This window comes from Narcine bancroftii, chromosome 8 (genome assembly GCF_036971445.1).
Source record: "Narcine bancroftii isolate sNarBan1 chromosome 8, sNarBan1.hap1, whole genome shotgun sequence".
In the NCBI taxonomy this organism is placed as follows: domain Eukaryota; kingdom Metazoa; phylum Chordata; class Chondrichthyes; order Torpediniformes; family Narcinidae; genus Narcine; species Narcine bancroftii.
Window position 1 is genome coordinate 46,381,252 of NC_091476.1, and position 22,781 is coordinate 46,404,032.

A 22,781-nucleotide genomic window follows, 5' to 3' on the forward strand; every position below is an offset into this window, starting at 1 on the left:
CGACATTAGCAATTTCTCCAGATCTGCTAGAGGTCTCTCTCACATTTTCATTAGGCCTTGAAGCTTTCAGTGGAGTTGATCCTTTAGCAGTTTGGATCATTTTTTCTTTGTTTTTGAGGAGTGTCGTAATTGTCGAGTGCAACATGTCAAAATCACGAGCAATGGCATTCACTGTTTGTCCACCTTTGTGTTTAATAACCTTTTTCACTTCCAGATTGATACTTCTCCTTTGCCTCTTGCTACCACTAGCTCTGGTTTTGCTGTATTTTGGAGCCACGAGAGATAGAAAGTTCGGTACCTACATACATAAGCCTTTGTTTACAAAAGATACACGTGTTTTGCATATGGGAAGTTGTGTACATCCAGTTACATCCGCTACATGGGTCAACTCATCCTTTGTGGCAAACTGCCTACTGAGCTAGTCCCATTTGCCTCCATTTGGACCACATCCTTCCAAACCTTTCTTATCCATGCACCTATTCAAATGTTTTTTTTGAAATGCCTCCACCTCTTCCTCTGGGAGCTCATTCTATCCGTCCACCACAGTCTGTGCAAGAGTTTGCCCCTCATGTCTATTTTAAAATCCTTTCCTCACATTCTTACAAGTATTAGATCCTCTATCCTGGGGCATAGACTAACCATTCATCTTGTCTCTGCTCCTCAATTTTGTATACACCTACAAGTTCATCCCTCAACCTCCATGCCAGAGAGAAAAGTCCCAAATTATTCAGCCTCTCCTATATCTCAAGCCTTCCAGTCCCAGTGACATGATTTTTTTTGCTCCACTTTCAGTTCAATTACATCCTTCCTATAGCAAGGTGACGAGAAACACGCACACACACACTAAATGTAGCCTGACTATTGTCTTGACCAGCTGGAAATGACATCCCAGCTCCTGTACTACTTGACTACTGAAGGCAAGCATTCCAAAAGCTGCCTCACTCCTGCGTCACCACTTTTAGGGAACTGTGCACTGGTACCCCTCGGATTCTGTTTTACAACACTCTCCTGACTATTTACTGTGCAAGCCTGGAATTTGACTTGAAAATACGACTTCAGAGATAATGGAATTAAACTCTCGCCTGATATTTCTCAGCCCACTGACTCAGTTGACCAAAATCCTGTTTTAATTTTAAGTTACCTTCCTCATTTTCTACTAGGCCATTAATTTTAGTGCCATCCACGATGTTAACAAATATGCCACTGACATGGCCATCCAAATTGTTAATCTAAAAGATGACCAACAGTGGTCCCAGCAATGATCCCTGTAGAACCCCGCTGGTTACAGGCCTCCAATCTGGAAAACATTCCTTCATCATCCTTTCAGAAAGGGCTCAGGCCTGAAAAGTTGGTTACCTCCTATGGTCACTGCGAGACCTGCTGAGTTCCTCCAGCATTTCAATGCTTTTACTACAATAACAGCTTCTGCAGACATTTGGATTTCATTCAGTTGTTCCACTATGAAGTCTCTTTGAGGGGTGTCTACCCTAAAAGAGGTTCTCCTCCTCTCTTTGAAGGGAGTTCTGCGACAGACTCTCTCACTGCTCCCCATTTGCACTCTCTGTTGTCTACCCTGATGAAAGTCTCAGGCCCCAGATGTCGGTTATAATCTTTTCCTCCGATGGGCCCTGCAAGACCTGCTTCATTCTGCCAGCATTTTGGTGCATATACCTTCATCATCACCTTCTTGTCAACTACTATCAAACCAATTATGATTCCAATTGGCGAGCTCGCTCTGGATCCCATAGACTTCGACTGCCTGGACTAGCTTACCAAAAGGGACTGTCAAAGACCTTGGTGAAATCCATGTACACAGTGTCCACCACCCTGCCTACATCAATCTAGGTAACATCTTCAAAAACGCTCCAAGTTTGTGAGACACTGTTTTCCACACACAAAGCCACACTGATGATATTACCGTTCCAAATGCAAAAAGAGGCAACATTAATTACCCACCAGAACATAAGAAATAGAGCAGGAAAGGCCATTTGGCCATCAGTCTGGCTCCTCCATTCAACAAGATCATGGTTGATCTGGCTGTGGACTCGGGTCCACCTACCTGCCCTGTTCCTGGGGCAGCAACAGACAATTCCAGAGGACATCTGTTCACAGTGAGTGGAGAACATTTTCATGCAGATGTCAGAGGTAAGGTTTTTTTTTACATACACAGAGAGTGAAGGGTGCCTGGAATTTATTGCTGGGGATGGTGGTGGAGGCTGGTACAATAGAGACATCCAAAAGTTTATTTGTTAGGCATAAGGATGCAAGGGGATTGGAGAGTTATGGGCTGTGAGGAAGGTAAAGGTTGATGCACATGGAGTAGATTTAAATGGGTCACCACAACATTGTGAGCCAAAGGGCCTGAGCACTTCTATTTCTATCCCTTAATTCCCTACTATACAAAAAAATTAACTCTGTCTTTAATGTATTCCATGAGATTGGAGCCTCCGTGCCTTGCTCCACAGTAAATGTCGATGAGAAATACTCATTTAGGACATCACCATCTCCTGTGACTACACACAAAGACAACTTCATTGATCTTTCAGGATCCCCCATTCTCAAGTTTTTCCTTTGTCCTCCATACACTTGTAGATTCACTTCAGATTCTCTTTTCCCTTCTGAAGCTGAGCTAACTTACATCCTCTTTTTGCCCTTCTGATTTCCATCAAGTGTTTTCCGACATCCCCTGTACTCCAAAGGGATTCACCTGATCCCAGCTGACCATATCCAGATACGTATCCTTCTTTTCCTTGACCAGAACTTCAATTTTCCTCATCGACCAGAGTTCCCTGATCCTGCCAATTGAGCAGGAGCGTGCTGACCTGAACTCTCCTGCCTCGTGATTAAAAGACTCCCACTCCAGATGTCTCTTTCCCAGCAAACAGCCTTTCTTCTAGTCAACTCCTTGATGTAATTCATCCAGACCAAGTTGCATATATACCGTATGGGCGTTAATCCAATTTGCCTGCTCTTGTTTCATACCCTCCTAAACCTTCCCTATCCCTGTATCTGCCTGTCTTGCAAAGGTATGAAATGAAATTGCCTCTACAACTTTCTCTTGCAGTTTGTTCTGCATACCAACTAACCTTTCCTCTCACTTCCAATCTACGGCCCTAGTTTTAGACTATTCAAATCTGACATCTAGCCAATCGATCCCTCTCATGATTACAAAGTTCAATATGGTCATCCTTCACTCTATAAAAAGGGGAAAAAAAGTCCCAGGCTAAGCAGCCTCTCCTCAAACTCCCTCAGGCTTGGCGACACTCCTGCAAATCCTTTCTGCATTCTCTCAGGCTTCATCACATGCTCCCAACCAGAACTGCCTCCAATACAGCCTCCCTGGGTTACAGACAATTTGTCCCATACAAATGTGTTGGAGAAACTCAGGAGGCCATGCAGCATCTATAGGAAGTAAAGGGTAACCAGCATTTTGGGTTGGTTACTTCATCAGGTGCAAGAAAAAAAATTGAGGGGAGGAGGAGGAGAGGGAGGGAGGAAGAAATTGGCATGGGGAGGAGCATCGTTCACCAGGTGAAAGATTGTAAAGGATACAGGTGGGAGGGTAGAAGGAAAAAAGCTGAGAAGATGTGGGGAGAGAGGGTAACTCTCTGATCAGAGAAGGAAGGAGAGCTGGAGGAAAGGGGGCAGAGGGATAGGGAAAGAGAGAACAGAGGAGAAGAACAGAAATTGAAGTCAGTATTAATGCCATCTAGTTGGAGTTTCCAAGATGAAATACTATTGTTCCCTCTATTTACAGATGGCCTCCATTTGGCAATGCAAGAGACCATGAACAGAAATGTCAGCATGAGAATGGTATGTGGAATCCAAATGGTTGGCTACTGGGAGGTCCTTGCTGTTGCAGTGAACATTGTAAAGTTGCTCAACAAAATGGTCCCCCAGTCTGCCTCTGGTTTCACCAATGTAGTCTCACTGACGGAACCACAGATGCAGTAAAACACCTCTATAGATTCACAAGTGTCACTTCACTTGGAAGGATTGTTTGGGGCCCCGAATTATGGTAAAGGAGGTGTAGGCACAGGTACGCCATTTCTTGCAGAAACAGGATTAGGTACCAAGGGGGTGATTCGTGGAAATGGTGAGCAGACGAGGGAGTCCCAGAGGGAGCTGAGGACACGAGGCCATGTTGGTGTGGCACTGGTGCATGGAATTTAAATTTGGTTTAAAGGGTATGAGTTATGGGGAGAGTTTGGACAAGCTTGAGTTCCTTTCTCTGAAGCAGAGATTTTCAAACTTTTTCTTTCCACTCAATTAGGTATGATTAAAACCACTGTTTCAATTGTACCTGATTGACTCGTTATGTGCACGGTTTCATAACTCCAAAGGAAATGGGCTAATGACAATTTTTCTCAAGCAAAATATTTCAATAACAATTGGGTCTAGAGCAATGATTCTCAACCTTCCCTTCCCCCTCACACACCACCTTAAGTAATCCCTTACTAATCACAGAGCACCGATGGCGTAGGAATTACTTAAGGTGGTGTGTGAGTGGAAAGAAAAAGTTTGAAAAGCACTGGTCTTAAGCATCAGAGGCCCAGTAAAGGTATATAAAATCAAATGAGAGGCTTTTTTTTTTTTTTTTTAAATTTTTTATTTTTCACACCATAAATCACAATAGCCATGATATACACTTTTTCTTTTCCACACATTTACAGTGACTTTTTCTCCCTCCCCCCTCCCTCCTCCCAAGCCACCCCCCCACCCCCCCCTCTCATCCATTTTAGGTATACAATCTAGGTTGCATTAATTCAGTTAGACAATGTTGTCATTCAACAGAAATACACCAGAAATTCTACTGAGTCCATTCTTTTCTTTTCTTCTCCTTCCATCAACTTAGGTAATGTTTGTTCCCGGTAGGTTTTCGCTATTGTATTTAATGTAAGGCTCCCATACTTGTTCGAATATTTCAATATTATTTCTTAAACTATATGTTATTTTTTCTAATGGAATACATTTATTCATTTCTATATACCATTGTTGTATTTTCAAATTATCTTCCAATTTCCAGGTTGACATAATACATTTTTTTGCTACGGCTATCTTGACAAATCTTTTTTGTGCATCTTCCAAGTCAATTCCAAATTCTTTATTTTTTATGTTACTTAGGAGAAAGATCTCTGGATTCTTTGGTATATTGTTTTCTGTTATTTTATTTAATATCTGATTGAGATCATCCCAAAATTTTTCTACTCTCTCACATGTCCAGATTGCATGAATTGTTGTTCCCCTTTCTTTTTTACATCGAAAACATCTATCAGATACTGTTGGGTCCCATTTATTTAACTTTTGCGGTGTAATGTTTAGTCTGTGTAACCAATTATATTGTATCATACGCAGCCTCGTATTTATTGTATTTCTCATCGTTCCAGAGCATAACTTCTCCCATGTTTCCTTTTTTATCTTTATATTTAAATCTTGTTCCCATTTTTGTTTAGTTTTACCATTTGTTTCCTCATTCTCCTTTTCTTGCAGTTTAATATACATATTTTTTATAAATCTTTTGATTAACATTGTATCTGTAATCACATATTCAAGGTTACTTCCCTCTGGTAAACTCAAGTTGTTTCCTAATTTATCTTTCAAGTAGGATCTCAGTTGGTAATATGCCAGCGCTGTATCTCCAGTTATATTGTACTTATCTCTCATTTGTTCAAAGGATAAGAATCTACTTCCTGAAAAACAATTTTCTATTCTTTTAATCCCTTTTTTTTCCCATTTTCTAAAGGCAAGGTTGTCTATTGTAAAAGGGAGTAGCTTATTTTGCGTCAATATTAGTTTTGGTATTTGGTAATTTATTTTATTTCTTTCTACATGAATCTTCTTCCATATATTGAGGAGATGGTGTAATACTGGAGAAGTTCTATGTTGTACCAATTTTTCGTCCCATTTATATAATATGTGTTCAGGTATCTTTTCCCCTATTTTATCTAATTCTAGTCTCGTCCAGTCTGGTTTTTCCCTTGTTTGATAAAAATCTGATAGGTACCTTAATTGTGCGGCTCTATAATAATTTTTGAAGTTTGGCAATTGTAAGCCTCCTTGTTTATACCATTCTGTTAATTTATCTAGTGCTATCCTCGGTTTCCCCCCTCTCCATAAAAATCTCCTTATTATTTTCTTTAACTCTTTGAAGAATTTTTCTGTCAGTTGTATTGGCAATGCCTGAAATAAGTATAGTATCCTTGGAAAAATGTTCATTTTAATACAGTTTATCCTTCCTATCAGTGTTAGTGGTAGCTCTTTCCAATGCTCTAAATCGTCCTGTAATTTTTTCATTAGTGGATTGTAATTGAGTTTATATAATTGGCCTAGATTTTTGTTTATTTGCACACCTAGGTATCTTATTGCCTGCGTTTGCCATCTGAATGGGGATTCCTCCTTAAATTTTGAGAAATCCGCGTTATTCATAGGCATTGCTTCACTTTTATTTACGTTTATCTTGTATCCCGACACTTCTCCATATTCCTTCAATTTCTTATATAGTTCTTTTATTGATAGTTCTGGTTCTGTTAAGTACACTATCACATCATCCGCAAACAGACTGATTTTATATTCCCTGTCTTTTATTTTTATTCCTTTTATATTATTATCTCTTCTTATCGATTCTGCTAGTGGTTCTATAGCTAGCGCAAACAATAATGGTGATAGTGGGCATCCCTGCCGCGTTGACCTGCTTAAGTTAAATTGCTTTGATACATGTCCATTTACTGTCACTTTCGCTAACGGTCCCTTATATAATGCTTTAATCCAATTAATATACTTCTCCGGTAAACTGAATTTTTGCAATACTTTGAACAAGTAATTCCATTCTACTCTGTCGAAGGCCTTCTCTGCGTCTAAAGCAACTGCTACTGCCGGTGCTTTATTTCCTTCTACTGCATGAATTAAGTTAATAAATTTACAAATATTGTCTGTTGTGCGTCTTTTTTTGATAAATCCAGTTTGGTCTAAATTTACCATTTTCGGTACCTGTTCTGCTAATCTGTTCGCTAATAGTTTAGCTATTATCTTATAATCTGTGTTTAGCAGAGATATTGGTCTATATGACACTGGTGAGAGTGGATCTTTCCCTTGTTTTAGTATCACTGTAATTATTGCTGTTTTACATGAATCTGGTAAGTTTTGTGTCTCATCAATCTGGTTGATTACATCCAGGAGGGGCGGTATTATTAGGTCTTTAAATGTTTTGTAGAATTCTATTGGGAGTCCATCCTCTCCTGGTGTCTTATTATTTGGTAAATTTTTTATTATCTCTTGTATTTCTACTGTTCCAAATGGTTCTGTTAATTTATTTTGTTCCTCTATTTGTAGTTTTGGTAGTTCAATTTTAGTCAAAAATTCATCTATTTTCCCTTCTTTCCCTTCGTTTTCGGTTCGGTATAATTGTTCATAGAATTCTCTGAAGTTTTCCTTAATTTCTTTTGGATTATATGTAATTTGTTTGTCTTTTTTCCTTGTTGCCAATACCATTTTCTTAGTTTTGAATGTGGGCTGATAACAGGAATAGGTCTATCCTTGAGTATGTTTTATGTCTAGTCGAGTAGTATGAGTATTCCTTTTCTTTTGGGTTTTGTTTCCTCCATATGTCCACAAGTTTCATTTCTTGCATTGATTTAATTATAAATTTGGTTACTTTGTTCTTCCTGTTAATTTTTTTCCCCGTTTTATCCATATTTGGATCCAAATTCAGATTGAAATCCCCTCCTATTAGTATGTTCCCTTGCGTATTAGCTACCTTCAAAAAGATATCTTGCATAAACTTTTGATCTTCTTCGTTAGGTGAATATATATTAAGTAGATTCCAAAGCTCTGAATATATCTGACATTTTATCATAACATATCTCCCTGCTGGATCTATTATTTCCTCTTCTATTTTAAATGGCACATTTTTGCTAATTAATATAGCCACTCCTCTTGCTTTTGAATTATACGATGCTGCTGTTACATGTCCTACCCAATCTCCCTTTAATTTCTTGTGCTCCAATTCAGTTAAGTGTGTTTCTTGGACAAATGCTATATCTATTTTTTCCTTTTTCAGTAAATTTAGTAGTTTCTTCCTTTTAATTTGGTTATGTATTCCATTAATATTTAGAGTCATATAGTTCAGCGTAGCCATTTTATATTTTGTTTATCTTCTCTTTCCATTTTTCCATCATTACCTTTCCTCCTTTTCCATTTCTGTTTTCTTATTTTCAACTCTTTACCAGACAACATTCCTACAACATCCAACATTTTCCTTATTCTCCTATTTCTATCTTCTTTATCCCCAATCTCCCCTTCCCCTCCTGAGTTGCCCTTTATCCCTTGTCGGACAACCACATCTCCCCTCTCCATTTGGATTTGCGAATCCACTCGCAAGCGTCAACTGATTTTGCAGTGACCGCTCTTTTCCCCCACCCAGCCCCCCCCAGAAAAGATTTCGCTTTTTATATGTCACAAAGGTCACTCTTTTAATTCCCTCCTTATTCTCTCTATTCCATTACCTTCTCTTATTAATTCTTGTCTATACTCTCTATGTTTTCCTCTAATTACAGATACTTTCACATATGCCCATTGTCTCTATTCACTCTTATACCTCTTTACCCGCATACATATCAATCGTGGTCATTTTTACCCTCCTTACCCTTCTTCATCCCTCAGTCTATTTTTGTCTTTACCCACATACATATCAATCGTGATAATTTTTGCTCTCATTACCCGTCTTCATCCCTCAGTCTATTTTTGTAATTGTTCTGCAAATTTTCGTGCTTCTTCTGGATCCGAGAATAGTCTGTTTTGTTGTCCTGGAATAAATATTTTCAATACCGCAGGATGCTTCAGTGTAAATTTATATCCTTTCTTCCATAAAATCGCTTTTGCTGTATTGAACTCTTTTCTCTTCTTTAGGAGTTCAAAGCTTATATCTGGATAAATGAAGATTTTTTGCCCTTTATACTCCAGTGGTTTGTTGCCCTCTCTTACTTTTTCCATTGTCTTCTCCAGTACCTTTTCTCTTGTAGTATATCTTAGGAATTTTACTACAATAGATCTTGGTTTTTGTTGTGGTTGTGGTTTAGGGGCCAATGCTCTATGTGCCCTTTCTATTTCCATTTCTTGCTGTAGTTCTGGACATCCTAGGGCCTTAGGGATCCATTCTTTTATAAACTCCCTCATATTCTTGCCTTCTTCATCTTCCTTAAGGCCCACTATCTTTATGTTATTTCTTCTGTTATAATTTTCCATTATATCTATTTTTTGGGCTAGTAATTCTTGTGTCTCTTTAGTTTTTTTATTAGATTCCTCCAATTTCTTTTTTAAGTCTTCTACCTCCATTTCTGCTGCTATTGCCCGTTCTTCCATCTTGTCCATTTTTTTCCCCATTTCTGTTAAGGTCATATCCATTTTATTTATTTTCTCTTCTGTGTTGTTTATTCTTCTTCTTAAATCATTGAATTCCTGTGTTTGCCATTCTTTAAATGACTCCATGTATCCTCTAACAAGAGCAAGTATATCCTTTACCTTGCCTTTCCCTTTATCTATTTCACTGTACTCTTCCTCTTCTTCTTCCTCTGGGTTGACCATCTGTTGTTTCTTTGCTGCCCTTTCCTCCTCTTCTTTCTTGTTTCCATTGTCTTCTGTGGTCTCTTCTTGCTGCAGGTGTTCTGCAGCTGTCATTGCCGGCTGTGGAGATCGACTCCCCAGCTGGTCCCCCCTCCCGTCGGTGTGTTTTTTTGCATGCGCGGTTGCGCACTTTTACTCGGCTCTGTGAGCCATTGTTGTAGTTCTTTTTCTACCGACCTGAGGTAGTGGGGCCCTCTCTCCACAGCGGGCCTCTTCGGACAGGTAAGGCCTTCACCTTTTTCCTCCGTTGTCTTCTCTTCCTCTCTTCTTTCCGTTGATTTTGATTTTTCTCCTTTTGTCTCCATCTTCTTTCCACCTTTATACTCACTTTTCTTTAACTTGTATTTCTGTGCCTTTGTATTTTCTCTTGTTTTTCCCGACTTTTCTGGAGAGGGCTGGAGTTCACCGTCCGGCCACTACTCCATCACGTGACTCCTCTCAAATGAGAGGCTTTGATGGGAATCTTTACCATAGGGCAAAAAACAACACACACTAGATGCTTTGTGTTTAAGGTGACGGGTGGAAGTTTAAGGGAGATTTGTAGAGCAAATACTTTACATAGAATGGTGGTTGCCTACAACAGGCTGTCAGGTGTCGTGGTTGAAGCTGATACAGTAGTACAGTTGGCATAGCAATTAGCGCAATGCCTTCACAGCACCAGCGATCAGTGGTTTTTCTCCGATCGTACAAAATGTACCAGGGGTACAGGTTAATTGGGTGTAAATTGGACTTGTGAGCCAAATGGCCTGCTACTGTGCTGTATGTCTAAAATTTTTTAAAAAATTTAGAGGCTTCTGGATAGAAACCAGAAAATGATGGAGATGGAGGGATATCTATCCGATTCAAGCTGCAGAGTTTTTGTTTGATTTGAATATTACGTTTGGCAGAAGGGCTTGTTCCTGTGCTGGATTGCTCCATGTTCTGAGACAGAAAAGCAAACACAAACATCATCAGGAGTTATGGAAGAGAGCTCGCAGCTTGATTCCAAAGACAATCAGTTGTTAAAAAAATAATGAAGAACACAAGAAATGTAAACGCTGGAATCTTGAGCAAACGATGAGCTGCTGGAGGAGCTCAGCGGGTTGGGAAAGGGCCAGTCAGTATCATATCCCGAATCAAAGCTTTGATCGATCATTTCTCCCCACGGTTGCTTTCAAACAAATAAATGATTAGGGACCCCCGCAAAGTGCAACACCTCACCCTTCTTTGTATTAAATTCCATCAGGCATGCCCCTGCCCAACCGATCATGATCCTGCTGCAATCTTCGATAACCATCTTCACTTTAGTGGCATCCACAAATTTGCTGATCATGCCATGTACGTTTTCATCTAAATCATCGACAGAGATGACAAAGAGCAATGGGCCCAGCACCGAACCCTGTGGCACACCACTAGTCACAGTTCTGTCAAAAAAACAACCTTCCACCATCACCCATTGTCTTCTTCCATGAAGCCAATTTTCTACCCATTCTGTTATCTCACCTTGGATCCCATGCAACTGAACTGTCCAGCGCAGCTTGCTGTGTGGAACTTTTTCAAAAACCTTGTGTGAAGATTGAAATCAGAATTTTTTTCCAGAGAACAAAGGAGATTGTGAGAGAATCTGACTGAATACATGTGTTACATAACAGATTAAGTGGAAGGAGCAGAGACCACAGAATAAGGGCAATTGTCAAAAGAACCAAGGACTAGATGAATCTAGCAGTGTAATGGAGTAAATTAATGGAGCAATTAGTGCACATCAATTACAGTGGCAGCAATTCTGGATGGTCAGTACATTCTCCCCTTTTCTGCCACCCTTCAAAACATATGGAGGTTGTAACTTAATTGGGGTTTTTGGGCAGCATGGGCTCGAAGGCCAGAAGGGCCTGTTACCATGCTGTATGATTTAATTTAAAAGGTTAATGTTAAAAGCGAACATTGAACAGGTTCTTCAGTCTATGACTGTTGATCAAGATTCCACTGCCATCTGCCTCCACGACATCAACGTCCTTCCACTCCCTGCCTGTTCATATTTAAATCTAAATGCCTCCTCTGCATTTCCACAGTGCCTGCTCTCACCGTCCCTCATGGCAGCCCGTTCCAGGCATTGAACACTCTGTGAGGAAAAAAAAATGCGCCTTATACATTCTGTACAACTGTTTTTACAGAGGGTGCTGGGATGGAACAGAAAGTGGATAAGGCCAGCTATTATTGCAAATTACTGTTGAAGAAACATCAGATGGATGCATGGATAGGATAGATTTCAAGGGATTTGGGCCAAATGCAAAGAGGTGGGACTAGTGTGGGTGGGACAGTTTCGCCAGCCTGGGCAAGTTGGGTTGACGGGGCTGTTGCCACGCTGTGTGACTCCAATGCTCGTCTTCTTTCCTTAAACCCATGCCCTCTAGTATTTGACATTCCCCCCGGAGAAAAAGAACAATAAATATCTGACAGATTTTCAAGGTTGGGGAGTAGGTGCTCTTCTTTAGAGTTAGTAGAGACTCAGTGGGCCAAATGGTCTCCTGTGCTGTAACTATTTGTGGATTCCAGCCACATCATTCAACAACTCTGTCAAAAACAAATCCATGGCCCCAAGGGGCTGGTAATTTTCTGATCATTTTGAAATCTTCCCTCAGCACCAATGTGAACTCAGCGTCCTGATTGCTAGGATCATCCTGTTCCTTTACATTTGAAACCCTCCAATCTTTGACACCATTTTTACAATTGCTCTCAACAGCCATAAGGAAAAGGATCCATTTCAAGTTATACCTTTCAAATATAATCTTGTTTTCTAATCTCATCTCATATGACAGCAAACGCACTAACCTTCATTTGAAAATGTTAAAACCATTGTTGTTAAAAAAGTAAAATTTATTTATAATTGATAGCCATGTACATGTCAGAAAAATACGATCACCCATGATTTTCTGCTCTATCTCATGCATTTTGTTCACATGAAATAAAATATTTTATATGTATTGAGATCCTCACATTGTAATTCTCGATACCAAAACATTCACAAACCTCACATCAGCCACAGGATGGCAGTGTTACCCCACAAATCATCAGGTTAAAGGTCACAAACCCTTTTGAAAACTTGTTGAAAACAAGAGAGAAAATCCAGAGATCTTTGAAGATACGACAAACAAAATTTAATTATGACCAGCACAAAATGGTTTGGCACTAGCTCACTGTCAATGAGGTGTTCTGCAGAAAGCATCAGTAAAACCAACCTGTAAACTTCTCCCTGTTGAAATGAGTGAGCCATTGGCTCAGTGTTTCACAGAAAGGCTCTCTAATGTTCCAGCTCTCTGGTCTGCAAATCAACAAATCATACAGATCAGGACCTGAAGCCCATCACGATCTGACATGCATTGTCATACCACACTTGTGAACCAAATAATCCTCCATATCACCGATTTTCACTGTGTGAAATTAATTCACGACATCATACAAGCAATCTTGGCTTTCACTTCGTTCTATTGTTGATATGGAGCTTTCTCACTGAAAACATTAAATCCTTGATCTAAACCAACATTTTATCACACCAAAATCCCCTTGCAAACCACCAAATTCAAGGAGTTTCTTTCCTACTGTTGACAGATTCCTGAAGCAATCCCAAATAGTAAAACTGCCATCTTTGCTCTAAACGAGCTGATCTCTGTAACTGCACTTCAGTATTGTTTCTGCACTTCTTGTACTATGGATGAAATGTTTCGCTGGACTTCTTTCAAAACAACCTTGTGATACATGTGACAATAAACGTGCACTGAAAGAAAACATTAATCACATTCACTCAACCTTCGTCAGACTGCAGTTTTCATATATACAGGTTGTTACCACATCACATTCATCTCCTGGATTACGGACAGCAGCTTTGCCGACACAAGCAATTCATTGTGCAAATCTGCATCTCCTCTCCTGGTCTGAGACTGTGATCTGCATATAGCACCCAGTACAGGTTGCAGGCTGGTTACTTGTCATCAAGGAAATGGACTCCAATCTGGATTATGTACACCTCCATGGAGCAGCATCAAGATTAGAGATTGACCACTGTAAATGTGTGGAAAAGAAAAAGTGTATATCATGGCTATTGTGATTTATGGTGTGAAAAATAAAAAATTTAAAAAAAAAAAAAAAAAAAAGATTAGAGATTGACAACTGAGTGCTCACGAAGTATTCCTCTTCACCAGGGCAAACCACCTGACTGAGGAAGAGGAGTTGGACGCAGTGACCAAGTCGCCTTTACTTTGCCCTGGCTCATGTCAGGATGCTTCTACTTCAAGTATGACCTGAAACACACTCACCATCACTCTGCTCAGCTGTAGTCCAGCAGAGCACATTTGCTCCAAAACGATGCCTTTTACCAAATTGTCCCTCAGGCCCTGATGGTGGCTCTCCTGTCGCACCAACTGCAGCATAGGTGACAGGAGATTGATGATGGTCATTGCTGAAAGTTGCAGAGGGCTTGAGCTTAGAAATCACTGGCAAGGACTAGTTGTGAAGATAAAATTTACAAGTAATAGTGGAGTGACAGGTTGAACAGAAATGCCTCGAGGGTGAGGACCTACTCCTCCCACTGAAACCAAAGAAGCAGGAAATGTCAAGTCGATGGGCCCAAACGTTATGTGGAAAGAAGCCCCCTGTCATTTTTATCCACTGAGCAGTGAATATTCTCTGCACACCAGGCTTCTTGTTTCATTTCTCTAATGACTTGTAATATTCACAAGTAAACAGAGGATTTATGTGCTGCAATGCTTGTGTTTGTACAGAACGTTTGCATTATGCAGTTATTTTCTCAGCCACTTTCCACAAGCAGAAACCCACTTATCATTTTAGTACCTGTGAATGAAATAGAATGTCCAGAACTCAGGAAGGGAACATGAAAAAAAAAATCTCAGTGGGAACTCGGTCAGTGGCAGGAGCAGCAAGTTAAATATCCCCACTGTTGCTGCAGGTGAGAGACATGATACCCACGCAGTATTTCTAATCAGTGCAGCATTTCAGAACCAAATGTTTGGGATTTCCAGGTTTTTGCATTTTCCCCCTTGTCTTGAAAAATGCAAAACTAATTCCATGAATTGCATGAGCTACTGTTCAGTGCCTTGAAACAAGGCAACAAAAAAAAAATCAGCTGATAATTCCACACTCAGCAAAGTAAACACACATATAAATACAACAGAAAAAGATCAGCTTTTTTAAGATGCTATTTATGGTGAACCCACATTGTCGCTCAATAAACTAATAATTTATTTTACCAGAAGCCTGTAAACTGTTTAAAGGATTTGTTAATTATACATATTCCAAGAAAGATGGATTACCAGTGGCTGGGATAGCTGTGAAGCAGAACATTAAATTAGTCAGATGATGTCCCACCTCTGGTATGTTACACAATGCTCATCTTTGTTAACAGGATAGGAACACTCTGAAGGAGTCTGAAGACTCTGCGCAAAAGGTGCTTTTGGAACATTCAATACAGAAACACAATTGAAGTAACCAGGTCTGTACAAAAGAACGAATGGAATTCTGATGCCTTCAATTCACACTCCCATCTCGCCCACTGTCGTGAAGATTCCTGTCCTTAACGACTGTGCTTATTTAAGAAAAGTCCAGAAATCTAATCAACAATGGCTTAAAAATAAATTCAAGTCAAAGCCCTTTACATTTAGTGCTACTCATAACAAAAGTTGCTTGCAAGCAAATAAAGAGAACAACCTGGCGCTGCACTAACAATTAACATTGTGAATGCTAAGTCAGAATATACTATCCTGGCTGGATTCCATGGAGACCCTTACAGTCTCCGATTTGAAGTTCTGAAGCAAAACGTAAATGAGCAATTTCAGCAGAAGAAATAAAAATGGAGACAATATTTCTCAAAATTCCTACAATCAGTTCTTTACAGGGAGATCCTGCAACACAATGACGTATATTAATGGCACTGCACATTTTACACCATATTACTACAGATATGCTGTCTTCCAAAATTCTCTGATATAAACATTCTGTCAGGAAACATGGTCACTTTGGTGGACATTCAGGATCTGTCGTGAAAGACAAGCAGGGATCAGACGTGGCCACTGGAGACACTCTCACCGCGTTGCATTTTGCCAGGGAATCTTGGCCTGAGTTACCATTGCTAATGTTGCCATCCAGACAGTCTGTCGAGAGACTGAGGAATACATCGCCACTCTGGACTGGACTGAAAAATAATTAAAACTGTAAATTTTTAAAAAACGATCCAAATGCAACAAACTTTAAGCAGATTTATTGGGTTATTTCTTTCAATAACCTGGAGTCAACTCTGATGGAAATGGTGCAGCCTTGCTGGGCCAGTGCTGGCTCACACTTGGGGAGTTGTTACACTTTATCGGGAGGAAAACCGTCAACAAAAGGCAGCTGCACCACGGATTCATTGGGCAATGGTGAGGCCACATGTGATGCAGTGTGTATCGGATCAGAGTTCTTATTTAAGGAAGAAAGTTGACCAGTGGGCGGATTGCCAGGTGAGGAAGATTCGCAGTTCAGGCCTCCACCCACTTACATTTGGAAGATTGGGAGGGGTCTTGACATTGAGTGGATATGGTGAGGATGCTTATTCATGTCAAATCTAGAATTAGAAATCAGTTAAAACAAAGCAAAATAATTAATAAGTGACAGATTATGCAGTTATTTTCTCAGCCACTTTCCACAAGCAGAAACCCACATTCATTTTAGTGCCTGTGAATGAGATAGAAATGTCCAGAACTCAGGAAGGGAACATAAAAAAAATCTCAATGGGAACTCAGTCAGTGGGAGGAGCAGCAAATTAAATATCCCCACAGGTCACAGGGGCAATGAGGACGAATAGACTTGTGGGCTGTTCCTCTGTGTGGATCTCAGAGTGGGCCACTGTGGAGCAATGTCATGTTCCTGGAAAATGCAGCAAGATGGTATGCAATGATGCTCCTCTAAGTACCCTCAAGAAAGTGGTAGATAGTTGCCTTCTTGAACAGCAGTAGCTATGTGCTGTTTAGAGTTGCATGATTAATCCTGACCTCACATCAGGAACCAAAGAGATGAGTCAAAATGCTGTTCCTTGAAATGAGAAAGCTTTAAGACCATTATAGCACAGGCCTTTTGGCCTACGATGTTATGCTGACCGATTTTTTTTTTAAACTACTCAACAAACTAAACATTCCCTAACCTGCTTTATCCCCGTGTCTATCCAAGAGTCTTTTAAATGTCCTGATTATTCCAGCCTCCACCACCACACCTGGCAATGCATTCCAAGGACCCACTACTCTCTGTGTTAAAAAAAACTTACCCCTGACATCTCCTCCTGAACTTTCCTCCCTTCACTTTGTACAGACGTCCTCTGGTATTTGCTATTCTCACCCTATTGATGCCTCTCATCATCGTGTAATTAAGACTCCTCTCATCATACTTTGCTCCAAAGAAAAAGCTGAACTCTGCTAACCTTGCCTCATAAGTCTTATTTTCCAATCCAGGCATCACCCTTATAAATCTTCTCTGCACCCTCTCCATAGCTTCCATATCCTTTCTGTAATGTCACCAGAACTGAACAGGTGTGGTCAAACCTGAGTTGTATAGAGCTGCAATGTTACCTCATGACTCTTGAACTCAAGCCTCCAACTAACAAAGCCCAGCATCCCATACACCTTCTTAATTATCCTATCAACCTGCACAGAAACCTTAAGAGACCATGGATTTGGATCCCAAGACCCCTCTCTCCTCCCACACTGTTAATCCTACCATTAACCCTGTGCTCTGCCTTCAAGTCAACTTACCAAAGTGCATCACTCCATACTTACCCAGATTGAACTCCATCTGCCACTTTTCCACCCAACTCTACATCCTGTTGTAACTTACGACACTATCCACAGCAACTCCAACCCTTATATCATCCACATTTTTAATATCCCATCCCTCTACTTCTTTGTCCAGGTCATTTATAAAAATCACAAAGAGTAGAGGTGGCAGAACAGATCCCTGCAGAACCCCTCAAGTCACTGACCTCCAGGCATTCTGCTTTCTACAGGCAAGCCAATTCAGAATCTTGCCTAATCCCATCATGAATGGCCCTTCCCCAATTAAATACCATCATTTTGCCTGCTCCTATCCTTGTCCATAGCTATGCTAAAGGTCAGGGAGCTGTGGTCACTTCCACTGGCCAGGTTCATTACTCAATACTAGATCCAGTGTGGCCACTCCTCGAGTTGGCTTGTTCATACACTGTGTTAGAAATCCTTCTTGGACACATTGTCTAAAGATGACTGGGGAAGATGAGATTAGATAAATAGGAACTCCTCAGGAGTATAAGGTTAACACCAGTTTCAGTTCAGATCACGAGCGTAATTGAAGTCATCAGCATGAGTCATCTACAGTTTCACACCATCCAGGCAAACAAATGTGTGGGTGCCACTCTTTCCCAAACAAACAGTTCCTCCAACCACTCCAACAGCTCTCCCAAATCTGTGAGCACTCCAACCAAGACTGCAGATTCTTCCTTTACTGTACCTCTGATAGACATGCAAATATTGGCACTCCTCTGGAGTTGCTGGGTCTAAATCCTTGGACAGATGGCAATGATTCAAGAAATTGGCAGTAAGGAACAGGCTGCAAGTGCTGGCCTTGGCAATCAAGTGCACATTTCCTGATCAGTATGTATTTGGAAGTATGTACTCATTATAGTGTGCGCACACGTGTAGATACTATTGTTTACGTGTGCCTGCTGCATCTATTTGTGGAAGTACATTTGAGTGCGCAGTAATCCAATGCATGCAGTAGCCGGTTTACGTAAAATGGTACTTGGTGTTTAACAAAACAAGTAGAATCAAGATTCCCAAACACCAGCAGCGAGAGAAATAGCAAAGTCTGCAAACACTGTGATTGTGGTAAAAACCCAGAAATGCTGGAGGAGCTCAGCAAGTCACACAGTGCCCATGGGAGGTGAAGATATATCCCTGACGTTTCGGGCCTGAGCCCTTCTTCAAGGTATGACCCTAAAGCAGGCAGGCAGGCGCCTGAATGAAAAGGTGGGGGAGGAGGAGGGAGGAAAGGGCAGGGAGGGAAGGAGGCAAAGGAAAGAGACAATGAGAGGAAAGGAGAAATAGGGATGGGGAAGGGGAAAGATGGAAGCTGGGGGGGGGGGGATCCTAATGGAAACTGCAGAAGGCAATGTTAATGCAATCTATTAGGAGGGTGCCCTGATGGAATACAAAGTGTTATTCCTCCAATTTGTGGGTGGTCTCAGCCTGGTGGTGCATGAGATCATAGACAGATATGTCGGCAAGAAAATGTGGCAGGGAATTGAAATGGCTGGCCTCTGGGAGATCCATGCGACTGTGGCAGACAGGGCAAAGGTGCTGAATGAAGTAATCTCCGAGCCTGCATCAAGTCTCTCCAATGTGGCGGCAGGTGGAAGGGACGAGCCCCTACTCGCAGGGTCGGGAGGGCGGGCGGTCGGTCGGGGGCCCCCTAAAATTAAAAAAAAAGTCTCTCCAATGTAGAGGAAACATAACTGGTGCACCAGATGCAATAGATGACCCCTGCAGACTCACAAGTGAGTTATTGCTTCACTTGTAAGGACTGTTTAGAGCCCTGAATGGTGGTGAGGGAGGAGGTGTGGGCAAAACTAGCATTTCTTGCAGCCACAGGGGTAGGTAGCAAGGAGACAATTGGTGGGAAGGGAGGAGTGAACAAAGGAGTCATGGAGAGAGCACCCCCTGTGCAAGGCAGTTGTGGGCCCCAGCCATGCTTACCTCTTTGTTGGCTATGTGGAGCCCTTCACAAGCAAACCCCCTCAACTCTTCCTCTGCTTCATTGACGACTACCTTGGTGCTGCTCATGCACCTATAATGAGCTCGTCAACTTTATCCACTGCTGCCAATTTCCATGATGACCTCAAATTCACTTGGTCTATCCCTAGTAACTTTCCCGTTTCTTGATCTTTCCTTCTCCATTTCAGGAGACAAACTTCCAGTGAACATTTTATACAAATCCACCAACTTCCACAGCTACTTTGTGATCCTCTTTGGTTCCCTTTAAGGATTCCATTCCTTTTTCTCAATTCCTCAATTTCCATCACATCTGCTCCCAGGACAAGGTCATCCATGCCAGATCATCAGAGATGTGTTCAGGAAAGTTTTCTAAACCGAAATATAGAGGTAGCAACTAGAGAGGGTGCAATACTGGATCTCCTATTAGGGAACGAGACAGGACAGGTGATAGAGGTATGTGTAAGGGAACATTTTGGGTCCGGTGATCATAATGCCATTAGTTTCAAGTTAATTATGGAGAAGGATAGGTCTGGGTCTTGGGTTGAGATTCTAAAATGGAGAAAGGTTAAATTTGAGGAAATGAGAAAGGATCCAGAATGTGTGGATTGGGATGTTGTTTTTGGGCAAGGATGTGCGAGGTAAGTGGAGGACTTTTAAAGGTGCAATTTTGAGAGTACAGAGTTTGTATATTCCTGTAAGGATTAAAGGCAAGGTTAGAACTTCTGGGAGATCCATGCTACTGCAGCAAAGGATATTGGGGATCTGATTTGGAAGAAGAGAGGTGCATAACAGGTAGAGGCAGCATAGAGCAAATAACGTACTTGAGGAGTATAGAAAAGGCAATAAAAATCTCAAGAAAGAAATCAGAAAAACTAAAATAAGATATGAGGTTGCTTTGGCAGACAATGTGAAGGAAAATCCTAAGGGTTTCTACAGGTACATAAAGAACAAAAGAATAGTAAAGGACAAAATTTGTCCCCTCGACTATGGTGGCAAAAAAGATGGGGGAGATCTTTTTTTTTTCCCCCTCAGAATTCATAAAGAAAACAGACATAGAGTTGAGGGAAGTAAAGAAAACAAGCAGTGAGGTCATGGAACCAACACAGATTAAAGAGGAGAAAGTGCTTGCTGTCTTAAAGTGAGTAAGAGTAGATAAATCCCCAGGGCCTGACAAGTTATTTGCTTGAACCTTGAGGGAGCCTAGTGTAGAAATCGCAGGGGCTCTGATGAAATATTGAAAATGTCCTTAGCCACAGGTGAGGTGCTGGAGGATCGGAAGGGAGCTCACATGTTCCATTGTTTAAAAAAAGGCTTCAAAAATAAACCAGCAAATTACAGGCCGGCAAGCCTGACGTCAATAGTAGGAAAATTATTGGAAGGTGTTGTAAGAGATCGGATATACAATTATTTGGATAGCCATGGACCAATTGGGGATAGTCAATATGGCTTTATGTCTGGTAGATCGTGATTATTAAAGAATCTTATGGAGTTTTTCGAGGTTACCAGGAATGATGACAAAGGAAAGGCTGTAGATGTTGTCTACATGGACTTAAGGTCCCACGAGGGAGGATAGTCAGAAAGGTTCAAACACTAGGTACTCACGGTGAAGTAGTGAACTGGATTTGACATTGGCTGGACGGGAGAAGCCTGAGAATAGTGATGGATGATTGCTACCCACTCTGTAGGCCTATAACTAGTGGTGTGCCTCAGGGATCAGTACTGGGACCATTGTTGTATATCATCTTCATCAATGATCTGGATGATAATGTGATAAATTGGATTAGTAAGTTTGTAGATGACAATAAGATTGGAGGGGTTGTGGACAACGAAGAGGTTTTTCAAAGCTTGCCAAGGGTTTTAGACCAGCTGGTAAAGTGGGCTGAAAAATGGCAGATGCATTTTAACACAGACAAGTGTGAGGTGTTGCATTTTGGAAGGAGAAACCAAGAAAGGACAGACACGATAAATGGTAGGGCACTGAGGAGTGAGGTAGAACAGAGGGATATGGGAATACAGATGCATAATTCCCTGTAAGTGGTGTCACATATGGATAGGGTTGTAAAGAAAGCTTTTGGCATATTGGCCTTCATAAATCAAAGTATTGAGTACAGGTGTTGGGATGTTATGTTAAAGTTGTATAAGACATCGGTGAGGCCAATTCTGAAGTATTGTGTGCAGTTTTGGTTGCCTAACTACAGGAAGGATATCAATAAGATGGAGAGTGCAGAGATTTACTAGGATGTTGCTCTGACTTCAGAGACTGAGTTACAAGGAAAGGTTAAACAGTTTAGGACTTTATTCCCTGGAGCAGAGAAGAAATGAGGGGAGATTTGATAGAAGTATTTAAAATTATAAGGGGGATAGACAGAGTAAATGTAGATAGGCTTTTTCCACTGAGGGTAGGTGAGATTCAAACAAGAGGACAATGGTTAAGGGTGAAAGGGGAAAAGTTTAGGGGGAACATGAGGGGAACTAGAGTGGTAGGAATGTGAAACAAATCCAGCTGAAGTGGTAGATGCGGAATCAATTTTAACAGTTAAGGACAATTTAGACAATAGACAATAGGAGCTGGAGTAGGCCCTTCGGCCCGTCGAGCCAGCACTGTCATTTTACAGATCATGGCTGATCAGATGAGAGATGTATGGAGGGCTATGGACTGAGTGCAGGTCAGTGAGACGAGGCAAGAAAAAGTGGTTCAGCACTGACTAGAGGGACTGAAGTGGCCGGTTTCTGTGCTGTCATTGTTCTATGCTCTCATTCTTCAAATTTGACATCTCCTCTACCACTATGAACCTGGCCCTCACCCACAGATACTCCAATACCTGTGCATCTGCCCTGGACCCCTCCACCCAACATTCAACAAAGTCAGCATTCCCATGTCCTCACCTATCACCCCATGACCTTCCGCATCCAACAAATCATCTTCTGCCATTTCCACCATCGAGTACATGATCCCACCACCAGACATATCTTTTCCTCTCCCCACCTTTCACAGGACCACTCCTTCCATGATTCCCTCACCCACTCCTCCCCTCCCACCAATTGCCCCTTTGGCACGTACCTGCGATCGCAAGAAATATAACACTTACACCCATGTGCCTTTCCTCACCAACATTCGGGGTTCTAAACAGACCTTCTACTGCACCTGATGCTACTGCTGGGGTCTCCTCTACATCAAGAGAGAGTGGACGTAGACTGGAAGATCGCTTCATTCAGCGGCTTCACTCTGTCCGCTGCAAGTGGCCACTTATTTCAATTCCCCATCCCACTTCCTTGCTGACATGTCTGTTCATGGTCTCTCGCACTGCCAGACTGAGACTACCTGCAAAATGAAGGAACAGCACTATTCCATCTGAGCATCCTCCAACCAGATCGCATTAACATCAACTTCTCTGGTTTCTG

The 22,781-nt window shown here is 41.3% G+C and overlaps 1 protein-coding gene across 22 annotated transcripts in view; it reads right to left on the bottom strand.

Moving 5' to 3' along the window:
* Positions 1-10,520: 10,520 nt before the first annotated feature.
* Positions 10,521-22,781, bottom strand: part of pabir2 (PABIR family member 2) — an 89,317-nt gene continuing 77,056 nt past the window's right edge. For 14 of the 22 annotated variants that reach the window (XM_069893576.1, XM_069893582.1, XM_069893596.1 and 11 more), the window contains one exon: positions 14,827-15,799. In XM_069893576.1, the coding sequence (XP_069749677.1) occupies positions 15,619-15,799 (181 nt within the window). In that variant the 3' untranslated portion in view covers positions 14,827-15,618. Of the gene's footprint in view, positions 10,540-12,450; positions 13,654-13,685; positions 14,051-14,826; positions 15,800-15,848; positions 16,208-21,115; positions 21,135-22,682; positions 22,702-22,781 lie in introns of those variants that run through there. The other 8 variants (XM_069893586.1, XM_069893580.1, XM_069893575.1 and 5 more) reach the window with 8 other exon arrangements.